At 41.3% G+C, this 19,655-nt stretch overlaps 1 protein-coding gene across 1 annotated transcript in view; it reads left to right on the forward strand.

The window, feature by feature from the left end:
• The window catches only part of LOC310958038 (low-density lipoprotein receptor-related protein 8-like), a gene marked incomplete at both ends in the record, with an annotated part of 81,220 nt that overhangs the window by 55,509 nt on the left and 6,056 nt on the right, over positions 1–19,655 (forward strand). Inside the window, 9 exons of the mRNA XM_083928833.1 lie at positions 1,517–1,639; positions 2,370–2,492; positions 7,100–7,219; positions 7,816–7,941; positions 11,593–11,764; positions 13,841–14,068; positions 16,128–16,246; positions 16,877–17,016; positions 19,307–19,448. Of these exons, the coding sequence (XP_083784959.1) occupies positions 1,517–1,639; positions 2,370–2,492; positions 7,100–7,219; positions 7,816–7,941; positions 11,593–11,764; positions 13,841–14,068; positions 16,128–16,246; positions 16,877–17,016; positions 19,307–19,448 (1,293 nt within the window). The remainder of the gene's footprint in view (positions 1–1,516; positions 1,640–2,369; positions 2,493–7,099; positions 7,220–7,815; positions 7,942–11,592; positions 11,765–13,840; positions 14,069–16,127; positions 16,247–16,876; positions 17,017–19,306; positions 19,449–19,655) is intronic.

Here is a 19,655-nt window from a genome sequence, read left to right on the forward strand (position 1 = left end):
CTAGTCGAGTGCAGGCAGCCAACATTTATGATATATGATTTAAACTGTGATTCAACACAGCCTCCAGAGGCTGCGCCCCTAATTATTTATAAACTTTAACCTCCAATAAAATAGAAATTAGCATGGTACAAAATAAATCACCCCCCTCAGTGTTGTCATGGAGATATGACCTAAACATACAAACTAGAATGTGTTTTTTGCACCAGGCCTTTAACAGGTTTAATTATGCTGTGAAAACGGCCTGTTTAACATGGGGGTCAATGAGAAACTGCTCTATTGTGCAAACCGCTCTCAGTGGACACTCGGAGAACTGCAGTTTTTGACAATTCCTTATTGGATCAACCAGGAAGTTGCTGTGGTGGGGGCTTGGTCTGTATGTAACTGACCAATCAGATCCCTAGATGATCTCCCAGACAGAGATTCCCTGTGTATTTTCCTAGTATCAAATGCTTGTATGTGCATTTGTGAAGACATGTGTGGCCCTGTGTCCATTACATTCCCTCTGTTCTACTCATCATGCGATAACGCTATATCATATCCCCCTCGGTCATAAATATTGCTTTTTAGTGTGGTTTAGAAAGGAGTTATGTGAACCCACGAGGCCCTTTTGATGAAAAGCTTGTCTGTGCTTGGGATATTAATGAAATTTGGTCTGGGTTCATGCAGCCTCCATCTTTGCGTTACTATATTGAAAATCATTCATCACACACCCTCAGGTTGACTGTCTCTGTCCTAGGCAGAACCCCATTATACAGGCTGTGAATAGATAGGAGTCCAGTACTCTATGTATTAGTGCACACCGTTTCTGATTCCATGCTCCTATAAAGGACTTTTATGCTGTTGTACCTGCGATAGGCATTGTTTTCGGGTTGTCCGCCGTCCGTCCTTCCGTCCTATTCTTGTGAACTTGATATCGCAGGAGCCCCTGGAGGGAATTTCCAATCATATTTGGGGAAAAACGTCCACTTGGACTTAAGGATGAACTGAAATTTTGGTAATAAATGATCAAGGTCATTGTGACCTCTCAAAGTGAGCTTTTGCCAAGACATCCTACACTAATTTTGGCATTTCACACAACTGTCTAAAAAGGATAAAAATTATATTTGGTCGGATACTGGATCTGTGACACTAATCTGTGCTCGTTGTTTAGATATCCTTTGCTGTCAGGTTGAAGATTTGTATGAAGCATCTACTTTTCACCCAAAAAATACACTTAATATATTTTATTAAATGCTTTCAAAGTCTTCACTACATATATTAAGTAAGTCTGAACAGTTTGGATGTAAAGCAAGGCGGTAATTCTAGCTTAAAATATTTTTTAGGGCATGTCTTGCCTGTATTAAACAGATGAAAGTCGAGAGACTTCTAAAAAAAACTGTTGGGGTGAAATGCAACAAAAGGAGGTCTTGGGTAGGTTCTTTTGACTGCAGGATGTTGTGTTCCTCTTGAAGGGATTAAAGAGGACTTGAAAGTTCAATTTCAAGTGTGTCTTTGTGTGTCTCTATCCCTTTTACAGCCCTGTTGACATGTCGGCCCGATGAGTTCCAGTGCGGCGATGGTTCCTGTATCCACGGCACCAAGCAGTGTAACAAGGTCCATGACTGTCCTGACCGCAGCGATGAATCTGGCTGTGTCAACGGTGGGTATACCTGTCATCCCTGTCTGCATGTCTGGCTGCCAGAACCTTCCTCCACTCTGCCTGTTGACCTGTCTTCTTCTTTTATGTTCAAATCTGTCTTCCTATTTGTTGCTCCGTCTGCTAGTGTATTTGTTCGAGTCAGTATGTCTCTGCCTTTTGCCCGTGTCTGTCTTTGTGAAATGATTCAAAACGACGGTGTTTGTAAGGGCCAGCAATGACTTTGTGGCTACAGGATCTGTGTGATTTGTACAATGTGGTTGACCAAAGCTGCCCAGCTATAGTGTTGTAGAAGTCAAAGGAATTTAAAAATGTAAAAGGAGATTAAGTAACAAAGCTGATATCACAGAACATTCTAACACTTGCTTTTTTAAAGCTGATTTCATTCTTCTCCCTCCTCTGTTCTTACCATAATACATAATTTACAAGTGTACTGCAAAAATGGTGTTACAGGAAATTAAGCTGTATTAAGCACTATGAAACTGGACCAAATTAGAGTTAGAGCTTTTATTGCACTGGGCTTTTTATGCAGGAAGATGAATATCTGAGTGAGAAGTATTTTTTGCTGTCACTTGTTTCATGTGAGTCTTCAACCACTGGAGATATTCAATTGGACTTCGCAGATTTTTTTTAATGCATGAGGTTCTGAATAATTCTGCAGTAACTTATATAAATACAGGTTTTTGAAGTTCATAGTGTAGATGCTGATCTCTCCTCTGCTTTTCTGTTGCAGCCACAAAATGTGAGGGACCCCTGAAGTTCCTGTGTAAGAATGGAGAGTGCATTGATAGCTCCAAGGTGTGTAACTCTGTCAAGGACTGTAAGGACCGATCAGATGAGCCCAAGAAGGAGTGTGGTAAGAGGACTTTTCCTGCATGCAGGTGCTCGGTTGTAGACTTGTGAAAGCTGTTAATAAACTCTCTATTATCCCTGATGCACTGGTATGAAATGAAGGAGATTGTGTGTGTCAGCTGAGCATTTGGCTCAGCCCTGTGCAATGAGTAAATTACACACACTATTGTAAATTAATTCAAGCAGTTAATGTAGCAGCGTAATCGTGTTTGCCATAACTAAACTCGACCACCTCCCTCCTATTACCTTGCATTTCAAAGGCTTTGGAGGAGCACTCAAATTAGCAGCAGTCTGTGTTGATCAGAACAAGAATGATTTACTAATTACCATCAAACGGTAGAAAAAGACCTCTGCGACTCTCTCCTCTCTATCTCTCTTCCTGTCTCCATAAACCTATTTTACTGACCCTGAGTGCATGAAAGTGGCGCCTCATTAAGGAAACAAAACATGGTGTGTTAAGGCTTTGCATCTGTGCTGAAGAACTGTGGACAAAGTTAGGATTATCAGGTCCACATACTATTATCTTGAGTTTCCCTTTCACACATGTAGCACACAACGAGAGATTCTCCGTTGGTTCTCACCAACAGAAGTTAATGAATCTCTTCTGGCCGTATTCAGACAGTCCATGGCACCTGGTCTAGAATGAATGGCGCAAGAGCTTTTAGTGGAGCAATGGACAGCAGTTCTGCTCTCTACTATGTCAGCATTTTAGAGAATGTTATTAATATTTCCTCATCAACAATGTATTTCTTTCTTTCTTTCTTTTATTTCAAATCTGTGAATTAACCTTGAGCTGCGGATAGAACTGTGAAAATCTAGTCTTAATGTGACTTATGCACCCGGTAAATAGCTGTAAATAGCAGGTAAAAACTGCACCTTTGACTTTAGACAAGGTTTTTGTTGGTCAGTGGGACAATCACATCTTCTTCTTAAGTCCGGTTTTAAGGCACATGTACATTTGCTATTTTCACAACGTGGGCGATGGGCATGAAAATGACAACTGCGTTGGTCTGAAAATAGCAATGATAGTCGCACTGTTGTGTGTGCTGCTTTAGTGCCAGGTGGAAGAGTGCTTTGTGTCTCCAGTTAGACATTTAGTTTTCATCAGAGATTTGTTTTCTTCCTGTATCGGCAACCCCACGTCATCAACACGCACATTTACTCGGCCCATACACTGCACACGATGAGTGGCTTTATTCACACTTGGGCTCACACTGAGAGTAAACGGTCTTTGTACCAGGGAACTGGCAGGATAGAGAGCGTTTGATGTTCAGTCCAACTGATTCTGATATTTGCGGTCTCACAGACAGCCATGCTGGGTAATTTCTATAGAATTTCAGGTTAGCAGGGCATGTGTGAAATAGGCTCGGGAAAGTTTCTGACGTGAGAGAGCAGGAAGCAGATATACACCCATGAAATGACATGACATCTCAGAGGAACATAAAGTTGAGAAGGGAAAAGTGACAGATGTCAGAGTGGACTGCCCTCTGCCAGGGATGGAGACCGAAACAGTTATTCCCGAGAGTAATTTTCCTCCCTTTGTTCCTCCTTTTCATCCCTCTCTCTTCTCATAGCTCCCTCCCTCTCTCCTTCAACTCAGGTCTTGTTCCCAGCTCATTAAAAGCGTGTCCACACACACCTAGCTCATCGCTCTGCTCACTCAACCGTTTACGCCCAAGATGTTCCTTAAACCAAAACACACACAAAAAAACACTATACACACAGAGAGACAATAACTCCCCCACTGTACTGAAACACACTTATACGTAGTTCAGTGCAATTGCATTTGCCGCACCAGCCTTACATCAGGGGAAAATAAAGACAATGGATTTCTCTCTGTGCTCAAGTAAATGTTTTTCCCATCTCATTAGAAATAATGGCATCTCATCACAGTACTGACTCATTACTCTGCATACCTTTCATTTCTTAACACTGCACCATCACTTACAGCTTTCACTGAGAGCAACGGCCGCAAATAACTAGTACATAATGGTGGGAGAGGAGGTGGAGTAAAGGAGGAGAGACGGCATGTTTGTTTGCCCAAGGAAAAGTGACCTCTAAATCATGGCTGTCCTTGGAAGTGTTCTAGAAAAAGCTGTTCGTGTTGTCACAGCCTCCCCTGAGGCATGTTTGTTACCCACTCAGCCCCTCTCAAAGAAACATGAATGAGTGGGTCCTGAAATACAGCCACATCCTGGTCTTTCTTCTGTCTGGAGTTAATTCTGAACTGACATGAACGGAGAAAGCAGCACCGACTGTGAGTAGCAGGTTGCTGTCACCCATACAGCTGAATAAGAGATGGGAATGCTGGCATTTGCAGCACTCAAATTCTGCTGGCACTTACACAAAGCAAAGAAAGATGAAAATGTTCTCACAAAAGTGACCTTCAGACAACCTTTGGAGAGTCGACTCTGTCTTTTTAATTTTGTTAAAATAAATAAAGAATAATGGGATTTGGCTGTGCAAAAGATCTTGGATCCCTACAGTCAGTGTGTTGCTGGTAGTGTGTTTCAGTTGTATAGTGAATGCGGACCACACTTATCTTGACTGACATGGCATCAGCATAACTTCCCTGTGATAATAGAAAAACAAAGCATTCACAAGGTATCTTGTATAAATGCACTTTGTGCCTGTATAGTGTGTAACGACATAAACAGCAGAAGCCAACCAAGTCTCATAGTCTCGACCAAGCAGCAACCCCCGGCATGAAAAGTGAAACCAATGCAGAAGTGCCTTAAACCTGGATTCTTTCTAATGGCCAGCAGGGGGCAACTCAAAGTCAGCAAAAAAGTCGCAAAAATAAGTCAGATTGTATAGAAGTCTATGAGAAAATTGCCCTAATTCTCACTTGATGTATTACCTCAGTAAACATGTTAGTTATGAGTTTATGGTCCCCATCACGAGTTACAAGTCTTCTTCAACACAGCATGATGTTCATTTTGTAAATTATAGTCCAATTTAGAGTAAAATAGATGATAAAGCAGGGGATGCTTTCTAGAATGGCTACATTGTGATCGACAAAACACTCTCACATGGAGGTGTCCTCGGGTTCTCAGTCCCATCCACCTCTCGCTCCTCTGCAGCTCCACCCTCATTTTGTTTTGGCAAAAAATACTTCCTATCCCAGCAAAACACTCTCATGAAAAATATCTGTATTAACAGCATTTCAAGAAATATAACGCCGGCAGTGTTACCCTTTCAAATTAAAAGTATTGCTAAATCCACTGTTTCTTTAGCGCAATAACATACACAATACTTGCTGGCTCAGCGAATGTCAACAGAAGAAAAGCATTACAGATTTATGTAAATGTTATGTTATGAAGATGTGAAAACAATATGCAGAGGTTAATTTATTTTTTTCATTTTGTTTATTTATTCAGCCAATGAAGCTTCACTTTGGAACTTGTGTCTTGGTGGGGAGTTCACGGAGACGCTTTGCTTGAGGCTGTTAACTAACTCACACACATACTGTACTGTGGCTCTGCTTTCCATGACTGATGATATAAAGCTCCCTGGTTATTGACAAATGTGTTACACTAGATTGGGCAGGATGCTGTGGACGAATTAAGCACTCGCTCGTATTGAGGAGTGAGGTTTCTCTCGCAGTTTCATCTATCTTTCTCTTTATCACCCTTTTCCAGTTGTCTGTTGTTCATTGTGCAGTGGGGCTTAATTGTTTGTGTAAAAAAAGCAAAGACTATGCTGTTGAAGGAAATGTTTGAGGGATTTTTTTTTAGCTTTCACTCAGCTTAACGTCTGTGAGTCATTAAAACAATATATCGTCTCTTAAATCAAATCAAACATGGACAGAAGGGTTTGGTGAAGGTCTTTACACATGATTCATGAACTCCTGATAAATGTGAAGTCAGTGCAGACGATACCTGATATTGAACAAACTTGTGGAGGAGATTAAAAAAGCGACCCAGTGACTTATTAGTAATTCATAAAACCACTGTGTGCAGCAAAATCAAATCCTAGCTCCCTTCTTCATTGTGTGCCAACCTTGTGTCAGCTGCTTTGACCTAGTTTAAAGTGAGAGTGGTTGTGTTTTTACATCTTCTTTTGTTTTTCCAGTTTCTTTCATTGTCTGGACGTTTTTACATCACTCTGCCTCGATTTAAGCAGAGTGCCTGTTTTAATTTAGATGTCCTCACTCTTGTGATACAGCAGATCCTCATGGGGCATCTCAGAAACCCAGTTCCCAGCATTAATCCTCTCTCTACACATATTTCATACCCCTGCAGATGGACTTGATTCTCGGTTTTAAGAGCTTACCGTGTGTGATGTTGCTTCTCTTTGATTCCCTTTTTTCACTTTGGAGACAATCTGATAAGGCTTCAAAAAAGGATGGAAAAGAGCTGAGTACAAGAGCCGAGATAAAGTGAAGATTATGAATATGATAGCTATTATCCCCACCTATGTCCCACTCGTACTTATACACCTGTATCAAATAGCACAGGCCATTCCACTTCCCTTAGCCTTTTTCAAAAATATTTTGGACTAAATTCAACTGATGCCTTTTCCTAAATCTGATTTTGAATGACCATAATGTTACATCCTCTTCTATGATTGGCTGCATTTGACCACTTGCTTCTTTTCTCTGTCTCCCAGGGCTGAATGAGTGTATGATCAACAACGGTGGCTGCTCCCATGTCTGCATGGACCGACCAATCGGCTTCGAGTGCCAGTGCCCCACTGGCTACCAGCTACTGGACAAAAAAACTTGTGGGGGTAAATAACGAAACTTTAGACAGACAGATGAGAAAGATAAGAAAATGAGTGGCAGGTCGGCTGCCGACCAAGCTACAGTGCAGTGTGCGTTATATTTCTTTGGGCAGCTCTCAGCTCTCTAGCTGTCTGTCTTTGTTTAATGTGCCCAGCTCTCTCACTCCCACAGGGACACTAGCACATACTACTCTCTCTCTCTCACACCCACATTCTCTGTCCTTCACACCCTTCCCCATCCTTTTAACGCTAATGTTTCCCCATCACACCCAAGGAAAAAGCCTCGGATCTGCTTGAAAAAAACAGAGAAGTCAATAGGGACACGCCCTGTATCCCTGTCACCATCTTTGGTCCCATTAACTGAATGACAACACATCTGTGTGCTTCTCCAGCACCTGCAGATATAAATTTCAATATTTATTCATAAATTACAGCTGTTATTCCCAGAAATCATTTGTCCTTTTTACATTCTAGTGATGTAGTTGCCACTCTTATCTAGTGTAGCTCATGAGTGAATAAGTCAGTGTCTGTCTCTGTCTGACTGGGTCTATCTCTCTGTCTTTCACTTGATTGATAATCTCTCTTCTCTCTTCTCCCTGCAGACATTGACGAGTGTGAGAACCCTGATGCTTGTAGCCAGATATGCATCAACTATAAGGGGGATTTTAAATGCGAATGCTATGAAGGCTATGAGATGGACCCTGTCACTAAGACCTGCAAGGCAGAAGGTGAGTTTTTAAATGCTCGGTGCAAGGTATCTGCAGCAATAGGATTTAAGTTAAACGTTCCTATTGTGAGGCTGAAAATGGGCATCAGTCAAAAATCAGGATTTTCTTTTTTAATTATCCTATGTCGTCCTGCATTATAGAGTAAAAAACATATTTTGTTCTTTTTATATTTATGCAGCTTGTAACCTACATAGTTGCTGTTGCAAAGATACATCTCCCTCCACTGAAAGTTCAAAAAAGACATTCTGCCTCATTAGTGCAGCACATCACTCTCAGATTTTGTGCTACAGCATCTAAACCTTCCTCATCTCATAATCACGAATAGATTTCTGCTGATATATACTTGGCATGATTACTAAATTGTATTATAAAAAACATCAAGGCAATGACTCAGTTTCTCCCAGGCCCGTCTGCCCTCCAGTGTCTTGTCACATTAGATAGTTTCATGAGTGACTGATGTGTTCAACCATGCTGAACACTTATAATTAGGTAAAGTAACTCTTTAGGGGTACCAGGCTAAGTCATAGAGGGGGCTAATTACATCAAATTGAATCTGGTGTCCCGTTAGGTTTGTTGACAACTAGTTGAGAACAAAGAGCACTGCTCAGAGCCCAGTTAATTTTCTCTGACCTCCAACCATGTCCAAAAGCCATTACCAAGAGGCTCACAGAGAGAGGCCAGTTCATGTTTATACTTCATTTCCCTCAAAATGTTCATTATTTAATTGGCAGGAAGCAGTGACTCAAATTCAATGTGGCGATTTGGTCCCTGTGGCTGTCAAATGCTGGGATTTCATTTGCCTCAATTAAGCTGAGCTGATAAAGCTCAGTACTCACATGTGTGTATTTGCATGTGTACACACTGTATATGTGATTGGATTGTATCTGCCCCCTGCCTCTGTCTGCTCTTGTGTATTTCTCTGTGCATGACTGCCCAGTGTGTTTGCTATCAGTTCATCGTGGCCAGGAGAGAACTGTGTGCCTGGCTGTGTGTCAAAAAGCAGACTTGCTGTGAATGCGGTAGTTCCACCACTTGGTTTTGAGGCAACTGCTGTGACAGCCCATAAAACCACCATGGGACCATTTTCCCCTTTAGAGGGGTTGGAAATGTTGTCATTGTAATGGCCAGTTTTTTGGGAACGCTTAGTCCTGACCACCACTGTCATTATTCAGACTTTGGACCTGGAGAGAAAGGATAGATAGAAAGCATGAACATGCAGCAGTACAATACTTCAACGAGGCTACGACACAGACAGTCAAAAGGGAAACGGAGGCAAGGGAGCCATTAATGATAGAATATCATAACTGCCTCTGGAGATAACTGGCTGCAGCTGCCATCCTATTACCATGCAATGTCACAAAGAGATAGGCTCAATATAGATGTAACAAGGCAAAGGTGGGCTGCAGTCACCATCCAAAAGTGATGAAACCTTCCCTGCGGCCATTCTACCCCCCCTGGCTTTTCCCTGCCAGAATTATAAGGAAATAAACATAAATGCATGATGATATAAAGGTATCTGAGTCCCCTGTTAAGATTTGAGGCTAATTAAATGCATCCTGGATGACCTTAAAACATGTGGACAGCTCTAATAATAGGTGAGTGCACCCTGAATGAAAAAGGAACACACTGTGATGTAGATGTTAAGTGCTAATAACCATGTGAGCTAATACTGGTTCATGTCAAAGCTACCAAACACAGTCTGTACCTGATGTGAAGGCCAGAGTCTTTTGTGTTTCTGTCTCTGAGTGTGATTTCATATTATCAGAATTTTTTTTGTGCAAATATCCAGTGCAGATCTGAGTCTGAAAGCAAATGTGTATTTTAACCATGCTAGCGGCACTGCTCTATGAGTGTTAATGTCAGCATGTCGGTCGGCCCACCACTTCTCAACTACTTTTGGATGAATTACCATGACATTTTGTAAAGATATTCATGCTTTCCAGAGGATTAATCATTCTGTCTTTTTTGAGGCTGTAACTGTTTGTGTAGCGCCGCCCTGAGGTTCACATTTGTCCTTTTAGTGACATGTCTATTCAGCTATTAGATGAATTGCCATGAAACCGCACATGTCCTCCTCAGGGTGAACTGTAATCACTTGTAATTGGTGTAATTCATCAGCCTCAGCCTATGCAAGTGTTAGCATGCTAACTAAGATGTGATCGTAGTAAACATTACACCTTCTTAGCATCAGCATGTCCAGCATTGTCATTATGAGCATGTTCACACAACAATGCACCAATGTGCCTCAGTACAGCCTTACTACTAGCATGGCTGCAGATGTCTTGTAGCCAGTAGTGGTCACACTGTCCCTACTGATAAAATATAATGAGAGCGGGGAATGGAGAATCTAATCGCAATGAATCACATGAGATGCATTTGAGATGTATTCTGCTGCCAGGTGAGATCTGCAATCTATAGCTGCCCCAATAGACACACCGCAGATATAAAAAGAGTCAAGGTATTAACATGTACCGGTATTAACTTTATTGCAGTTGCGGAGAGTTGACAAATTTAGAAACTGATCCCTTTTGTTTTGTGTTAGGTGGCTAAAAAAAGGCAACACATCTGTCTGATTTAAATTTGTTCAAAGTTTTTTGTTGACCCTCAGAGGGAATGACTGCATTACCATTCTTTCAGTGTGTGCATCAGGTGTGTCTGTGTGAAAATTGACATCTATCTGTTTAAAGAGGTACGCCGAATGCTAAGGTACCTCTATATTTGCGAGGAGAAGAAAATAAGGGGTGTACAACTTAATGACGCATACAGACACACTGATCAATACAGCAACTATTCAGCAGTTTTTAATGAAGGATTATTGCCCCCGCACCCTTGTTAGTGGAGGATATTGAGTTGTATCACACAAGATTAGTTGTGTTATTTATCTGTGTTAAAAGATGACATTTAGAGTATCGACTTGGGTGCAGAAGCACATTAAGCTGCAATGCCTTTTGACACTGTGGTGAAGCCTCGCTGCTGTTACTGTAGAGGAATGTCTACATCATCCCCTGACACGTAGCATTTTGCATCATGGTCAACCGTCTCATCCAGCACACATTTCAATGCTGTGCTAAAAAAACAAAACAATCTCATGTTTATCGGCATCTTCTCTGCTAATGTCCTTTCTTTGCAGCAGTGTGTGTTGGGTTTATTTATTGACGCAGACATTATTTCCAATTTCTAATCCAGTCTAAATCCAGACCATGTTTGCTCAGTCTTTGGATATTGATTCCACTGGCTAAAGCTTACAATTGTGTTACACTTTACTTACTTGACTCATGTAATATATATGCCATACTATATGATATAAGGGGTGCTGTGCATAGAGGTTCTGTGCAGGTCCTGGATGAGAGCAGTTTTCTAATAGGAGATAATGGCTCTTCTTTTGGCTCTTTTCCAAGTTGTTAAAGCTGATTCAACTGGCCATTATTGAAGTACATCCCAGCTCCATCAACCAGTAATGTATTCCTTTTACTAATGTATCACTCCCGCTTCAGCCCCTTTTCCAAATTGCTTACCTCTTGGACTGTCCTGATCGTAAATTTGAGTCGGCTAAGCACATCCAGGCTTGAGCCGCAACTTCACTCATGCGTTTGCCTTCGTGCCCATTTTTTTAAAAAGCAGGGCGTTAAATATTCTTTGTTTTGTGTGCAGGGAAAAGCCCTTACTTGCTGTTCACAAACCGACATGAGATCCGACGCATCGACCTGGTGAAGAGGGATTACAGCCAGGTGGTGTCCACCCAGAAGAACGCCGTGGCTCTGGACCTGGACGTGGCCAACAACCGCATCTTCTGGTGCGATCGCTTTCACCGGAAAATCTACAGGTGAGCTTCACTGTTTCTCAGTCAAAACTGTGCATCCTTGAGGCCACTTATCTCACGTTGTTCATCGCAGCATGCAACACATTTACCCCAGCAGTAAGGGTTTATAATCTGTCATGGACATTTTGCAATTTTATGCATGAATCAGTTTAATTTGCATTTGCATTCTGAATCGTCACTGGAACATGTGAAGGTTTCAGCTATTTTGTCTTTTAAAGTTATTGAGAATTTCATACTTACAAAGTTACTTACATTCTCCAAATACATTAAATACACTTGCTATGCAAAATCTAATATTGTTACTCCCAGACATGATTTGATTTGCCTGTATTTGATGCACTGAGCACTTACTTGTTCAGTACACAACTTCTGGCACCTTGCCGGATTTCAGGCATAGAGCAGTTTTATTTATTTATTTATTTCAATAATCATTCGGTACCCATTTCCCACCTGGACAAGTTTTCAGGCTACCAAATTGTTTCTTGCTTTAACCCGTGTCACTCTCTTGATGTTTTTGAATCCAATCATTACTCAGGCCTGCTATTATCCTAGAGCAATTCCACCTTTCCCATTGTTATCCCGACTACGTTTTCTCCCCAGAGCATATTCTAACTGGAGCACTACTTTCTCTTTATAAATGAATGTTAGGAGAGAAGATCTCTGGGGAAGCTGAAATTGAAATTCCTGTTCAGAAGCACAGCTGCCCGGCCCTCACCTCACACCTCTGCCAGGGGCCAAATCATTAGAGAGTAGGGCAACCCCCGAGTTAGGCCTTGTCTATTCTCATAAGTGGTCCACCTAAGAAGGACGCTAACCCCCGAATGAACCTGTTCAGCGAATAGCCCAAGGCTAAAGCTTCACATACCAATCTCATTCCTTTTACAGACATCAGTCTTGATGATACACAATTGATGATGTTCGCTTGTCTTTAGGGCAGGACCAATCTAGGATATTTTAGGGCAATTAAAAAGAAAAATTCACAGATTACCGATATGGCGGCCAATGTAGTGAATTTGTGAGCTGTAATTAAAACAGACCTTTTCTATGTGGATTGTGCACCAATATGACTCTGCAATTGTTTTCAGAAGGCTGCTGTCTGAAACAAATAGCTTTATGAGACAAAGAATATTTCACATTATTATACATACAATATTTTACATTCAGGGGGAAAAGCAAGAAATAATTTGAGCTAAGTATTAAATGATTCCAGAAATTCCAGAAATAAGACATGCTGCAAACAATTAAATTAACTAATTTAAAAAGAGCTAAATAAAAACCATGTTCAGTATCAGTCACTTCCTTACAATTTAAATAAATCAATTACATTGTTTTATTTAAAGCAATTCTTTCTGTAGTTTTTACATTAATAAGTGTAGTCCACAAAATACAAAATGTAACAGAACGTGCACTGCTCACGTTCTCACTGCACGCGTCAGGGGAGGAGGGAGCGTCAGAGGTCAGGCCGGGGGAAGAGGGTGGGGCTTTGGAGGGAGGCGTGCGCCATGCCAGAAAGGTGAGAATTGCTTTAAATAAAAATAAAAAAAAATAGCCATAAGACACCATTTGTAAATCACCCCAAGCATCGTTTTCTGCATTATATGTTCTTTAAAAAGAGGTTTTCATATCGAAATACATACACGCCGATACCGATCGATGTCGACCAACAGATATATCAGCCTGGCTCGTCTGGTCTTGTCACTGCTCTTTATATGCTTATATTTCCGCTTTATCTCCACTCACCATTTATCAAATTCGTCTGCCAGAAATACTTTTTCTCTTACGCAAGTCCTATTGAAATGTATTATGATTCCTCCATAAATGTTATTGCATTCCTACTACTTTTTGGTGAAAGTTTGTAAAGTGCTTTAGTTTGTAATGGATTCACTAAAAGTCCATATTTTACTTGTTAGGGCCCCATGTAATCATCTCTGTGTATATCGCAAAATTGGGTATCATCAGGCAGTAAACATCCCTCTGCTACACATTGATTTTGCAATAATAGCCAGCTTGCTGTAGATTATGACTCACACATTCTCTTCCCCTCTCTCTCTTCATCGCGCTCCCCCCTTCCCACTGCAGTGCCTTCATCCATGAGGCCAGTGACCCCTCTCAGCAGGTGCCGCTTCTGGATTCTCTCCTGCAGACCCCCGTGGGTCTGGCTCTTGACTGGCTCCAACACAACCTGTACTGGGCCGACTCCGGAGACAAATCCATCTCCGTGGCTTCAGTGGACGCCACCAAGAGGCGCGTCCTCATCAACACCGACCTGAGTGAACCTCGGGCCATAGCGCTGGATCCCCACCACGGGTAAGGAAGGAAGAGATGTATGTACTTTTGTTCAGGAGCACAGTACCAAATGCCTTACATTGTAAAATGCCTTATACAGTCTATGCTTGTAACCAGGCTCAGAAATCAAGTATTGACCACATTATGTAGTATCGAAGATACAAATGACTGAATCAATAAATACAGTTGTTAAACAATAAATCTCTATGTACTATTATAATGCTAGAATGCACTGACCTACACAATTAATGTATGCTAATAACTAAACGGCATGCCATGAATTTGCATAATTATTTACAGTATGTCAGCATAAAATAGCGTCAAACTGAGTTTATATGGGCTATACTGAGCTATTTTTTTATTAAAGATGATAGTCAGTGACCCCAGATAGAGATTTGTTAATAGGGCTGGGTACCGACTCCTCTGCGTGTTTGACAGACAGCAGGGCAGCCACGTCACCTCTACAGCTTGTCGAAGTCACACTGAGTCAGGACAATGGCAAACAGAAAGGGGTTGCATGAGTGGTTACACTTTTCAAAGCGCCAAGCATAGAATGCAGACATCACAAATAACGGACGCTGCAATATAATAAAATGGTGAGCCCAAAGTGGTTGCGGTGTGCTCGCACTTCCTCTAAGACACACACCTCTCTGTACCTGGTGACACACTGACAGGATGGAGGTTTTGGTGTTTAAATAAGGAAAGGGAGGTAGAGAGGGGTTTCATTTTACGTGGTGTGTCCAGTGTAAATAAATAATATTTTTTGACTTGTTGAAATTACATATTGGTGTCGGTTATAATAGCAACATTATTGTAAAGAGATTTCAGCCCAGGACCAAGGGAATTAATAGACATAATCCTCACGTCTATTGATAAACATAAGAGAAGTCTTGCTGCTATAAGTGGGATTCCAGAGTAACAACCCTGTCACCCATTTTGCATCCCGACTCAATAGTATTTGATCACTCCTCCTAATCTGGGAAGCTTTTCGAATTTATGCTTCTGCAGCTCTTGTGTTCTGGTGATCCAAATCCAGATGAAAACAAATGGGCAAAAAAAAAAAACTACAATAACATGCATAAAACCTAAAATGAAGTAATTTCTGCACATTACAGACCCAATCATTAACTGCCCAGCAGGAATCCAGCACTCACAGATTTCATGCTCTGACACCAAATGATAGTTTTGTCAGTTGGTGTCAGTAATAAACATTTACATAGAAATGAGTTCTGTAATTGCTGATTAATGATTTTGCCCCATAACCATCCAAACTATTCAGAACTCATACAATAACAGCTTGTACATGAGGTGGTTTAAAAACAGAAGAGTTTTTACTAGCGTTGACGATGTACATTAGCACCGCTGCTTCCAATTATAACGCAATTGGCTGTCTAAGATTCGTCTTAAGGCTCTTTTCATTTCATTTGTTTCTGTGGGTGGTTTTGTATTCGTATCCACCAGCTAACATTTATCTTTCTGCGTTCTCTTCAAAACCAAAGTTCTGCAAATTTCACAGATGCTATACATGGACATCACATTAGTGACAGTATTGTCGCTGCTATAGTGTTGTGTCTGTAGCAAAACATATTTTCAGGTGCCATTTGAAGAAAAATGACATTCTCCTATTTTTTGCAGACATATGTGGGATTGTTCCAAAATAGGCTGTAAATTGCATAGGCAGTTTTTAGCACTCCCATTGTGTACTGTCATCCTGCCAGTGCAGTCCTCATAATAAATATTGAAGAATGCTGTCTGACTCATTAGTATCCAAAACAAAAAAAGCTGTGGCATAAAGTTAGTCAATCAACCTCCCTGGTGTCTGGAAGCAGTTTCTTTGTTCTTGTGTCAGACAAACTAATTGATGGTCTCAGCAGGGGCTGTTAGCACAACGCCACCAGACTAATAACTGCATTATAAATGATGAGAATCTACACAAATGTGAAAATGGGGAAAGTTATTATCAACTGTAAAATACTTGTGCAGCCTAAGATTGTTACTCTCCCATTTCTTGTTGAGTGCAGCAGCATTTCATGAACGCCCCATAATAACACAATAAATGTGGTTTCTTTGTTCAATCCAGCTTTATGTACTGGTCAGACTGGGGCACGCGAGCCAAGATCGAGAAGGCCGGGATGAATGGAGTAGACCGACAGGTGCTGGTGGCTGATAACATTGAATGGCCCAATGGAATCACACTAGGTGAGAGGAGCTGTTTTCAACTCTTGTCCTTACATTATATCTTACACACTGCTATATTTCACACTTCCTTGTCAATTATTGTGCGTTGTTAAATGTGCCTGAAGCAGCGTGCTGAAAACAAAATCTAATCAACTCATTGTAGGTAAAGGTCGAAAGTAATTGAAATGATAAGGGTAAATGATAATGGGAAGAAACAGATTAATAAAGTTATCACAGTTGCTTTTGACTGACATTTGAAGTGTTTGAGAAATTATAGATCCACACAGTAAAACTTGCTGTGGTGTAATCGTGAGAATCTGACATTTTAAAACATAATCAATATCACCTAAAGGGATTTGTTGGACGGAGTGCTTACCGCGGAGACGATCAATTTCTACTCTGCTTGGGAAAGTCCTAACCACTTGTTTGTTTGTGTGTGTGCGTGTGTGTCTTTGTTTGTTTGTTTGTTTGTTTGTTTGTTTGTTTGTGTGTGTGTGTGTGTGTGTGTGTGTGTGTGTGTGTGTGTGTGTGTGTGTGTGTGTGTGTGTGTGTGTGTGTGTGTGTGTGTGTGTGTGTGTGTGTGTGTGTGTGTGTGTGTGTGTGTGTGTGTGTGTGTGTGTGTGTGTGTGTGTGTGTGTGTGTTTCTCTTAGATGTAGCCAACAGACGTCTTTACTGGGTGGATTCAAAGCTGCATCTCATAGCCAGTGTGGATCTAAACGGAGCTCACCGCAGAACACACATGTCGTCCGCAGAGAGACTGGGACACCCCTACGCTCTGGCTGTTTTTGAGGTTCGTGTGCCACAGATTTTTAAATGATTTTGAGCCGTTATCTATCCGTGGCATCATCCAGCCTCCCACAGCTCATCATATCTACATCTCTCTCATTAGCTTCACAGGGGCCTGCAGTTGGACTGGGAGTATGAATGTAATAGCTTTAATGAATTCAATTTACTGTATGCTCAGCTTATGTGTGTGTGTGTGTGTGTGTGTGTGTGTGTGTGTGTGTGTGTGTGTGTGTGTGTGTGTGTGTGTGTGTGTGTGTGTGTGTGTGTGTGTGTGTGTGTGTGTGTGTGTGTGTGTGTGTGTGTGTGTGTGTGTGTGTGTGTGTGTGTGTGTGTGTGTGTGTGTGTGTGTGTGTGTGTGTGTGTGTGTGTGTGTGTGTGTGTGTGTGTGTGTCCTTGTGTTGTTTGTTTTCCCTTGTGGGATTGACTGACTGAGCATACTAAACAGAGGACAGCTATCGGGAGTAGAGTGCAGCCTAAAGCATCCCACGCACTCATGCTTTTGGTCATCAGCCAGCTTTTGTGTGTGTGTGTGTGTGTGTGTGTGTGTGTGTGTGTGTGTGTGTGTGCGAGCCTGCCATATGTCACAGACATCAGAGATCATTTCTGCTGCCTTGTGACTTCTATGTTGTGTGTGTGCAAACATGTTTTGGCCTACAAACTCTTGTCAGGGGTGTCCCTGTTGTTGCTATTGTAGCACAGTCCCAGCCAGTTTTAAATGGGTGCTAATTACATAAAATTACATCACCCAAGTGGCCTTTTCCCCTGTGGGACTCCACTCAAGCTGAGCTGGTCTCAGCGGGAACAGAGATACACATTTCATTCAGCAGCAGAGCTGATTTACAAGCATGGATTTTTATTTTTTTTAAAATATGCACTCGGTTTTTGATTACATTTGTGAGCGAGGAGTCATGAAACTGATGGCTTTTTAAAGTCCAAACACCCACACAGGATTTCAAGTGCCCCTCCTTTTACAGTAGAGAAAGAGTACTTTTATATATACAGTAGTTCCTTTATGTTGGAAAACCATGTTAAACCAAATATTAATCACAGCAGAATATGTTTTACATACTTTAAATCATGTCTGATGGGGAAAGTGTGTGATTTAAAGATGGCTGTTTACAGGTGTGTGAGTAAAATGGGTTATATGTACATCTACCACTGTCTTGTTTCTCTCACAGTTTTAACCTTTAAAATGAAAATGCCAATAGAGGTAAGCTGTCCAAAACATAACCTTGAGTATTTGTCCTGTACTATGCTGTTAGTCCACCCTCTAGGCAGGACTGTACAGTGTAACTCAAAGACAGAAATAATGATAAATTCCCTCTGGTGCAATACATTATCGATCTGGGGCTTTCTCTGCTATCTGCCCTGTTGCTACAACATGGTGACCTTCTTGTTCAGGATGTTGAACATTCACCAGCCCCGTGTTATTGAGTGCAGCATGTGGTAGTGTACATCAAATTACCATCTCTTTCTGACTCAGTGACTGACTCAACACAAACACGCACAAACACACTCGTGTGGCAAGGTCTATTGTCTCACCGGAGATTAGCCTGTAGTTTCTAAGGCAACAGCAAGAAATGTCAGGATGTCTTTTCAAATTGTTGAGGGAGAGAACTGAATCACTTAATGAACAACAAGCATGATTTAAATTAGCCTTTGAGCTACTATATTTTGATCTAAATATAATGTGTTTTAGTTATTTTAAACCCAAAGCTGTAACAAACTAGAATCTTTCCCACAATAAAGCGTAACAGCCCCATTTATTGTATGCAGGAGAAAGTCTGATGCAACCTCTGAACCCAACAGAAGTAATCCCAAATCTTCATAAAATCAATCATCAAGTCAAATAAATTATATAATAATAATAAGTTTATTAGATATTGCACCTTTCATATGAATTTTACCAAAAAAAGGGTTACAGAAAAGAGCAAGAAAGATAAAATCAAGAAAAAAAGAAAAGATCGTAAAAAGAGACATAAAAACAAACACTGGCAATGGACACACACAAGACGTATTATGCACTAGACATATTATAAAAATAAATAACATGCATATTGTAACTAGAAAGCTTGAAGAGTTTCCCAAAAGCCATAAAGTGACCAACTACGTAAATTGTGGGTTGTAGAGATTAGATATAAATTGCGAGGCTCTGTCCTTTGGAGGTCGCCACTATTGGCTGCTTGCCACTATGTGCTCTTGGGCTCAAACACGCAGCACAACCCCGACTAACTTGTCCTGTGTTTTGTCCATATTAAGACAATGATTCTCAATCATGATTCTCTGTGACTCAGGATCGTATTTACTGGACAGACAGAGACAGGGCGGCGGTCTTCATGGCCAACAGGCTGACGGGTCAAGACATCCAAACGCTGGCTGAAAACCTCAACGACCCCCATGACATCGCCGTCTTCCACCAGCTGCGACAGCCGCAAGGTGTGTGTGTGTGTGTCTGTGTGTGTGTGTGTGTGCACAGTATGAGCGAAGGACTTTGCACGTGCGCCATCATTTCTCCTCCCCTCATTGTGATTGTGTTAGCTGAGTTGCATCGATGTGACCATGTTCCCTCCATGGATCCTTGTCGGCCAAGGCACATGAATTAATGATGGTGAGGCCTGTGACTTTGGTGGAGTGATCAAAGCA

Source organism: Echiichthys vipera, assembly GCF_963691815.1.
Source record: "Echiichthys vipera genome assembly, chromosome: 15".
NCBI lineage: Eukaryota > Metazoa > Chordata > Actinopteri > Perciformes > Trachinidae > Echiichthys > Echiichthys vipera.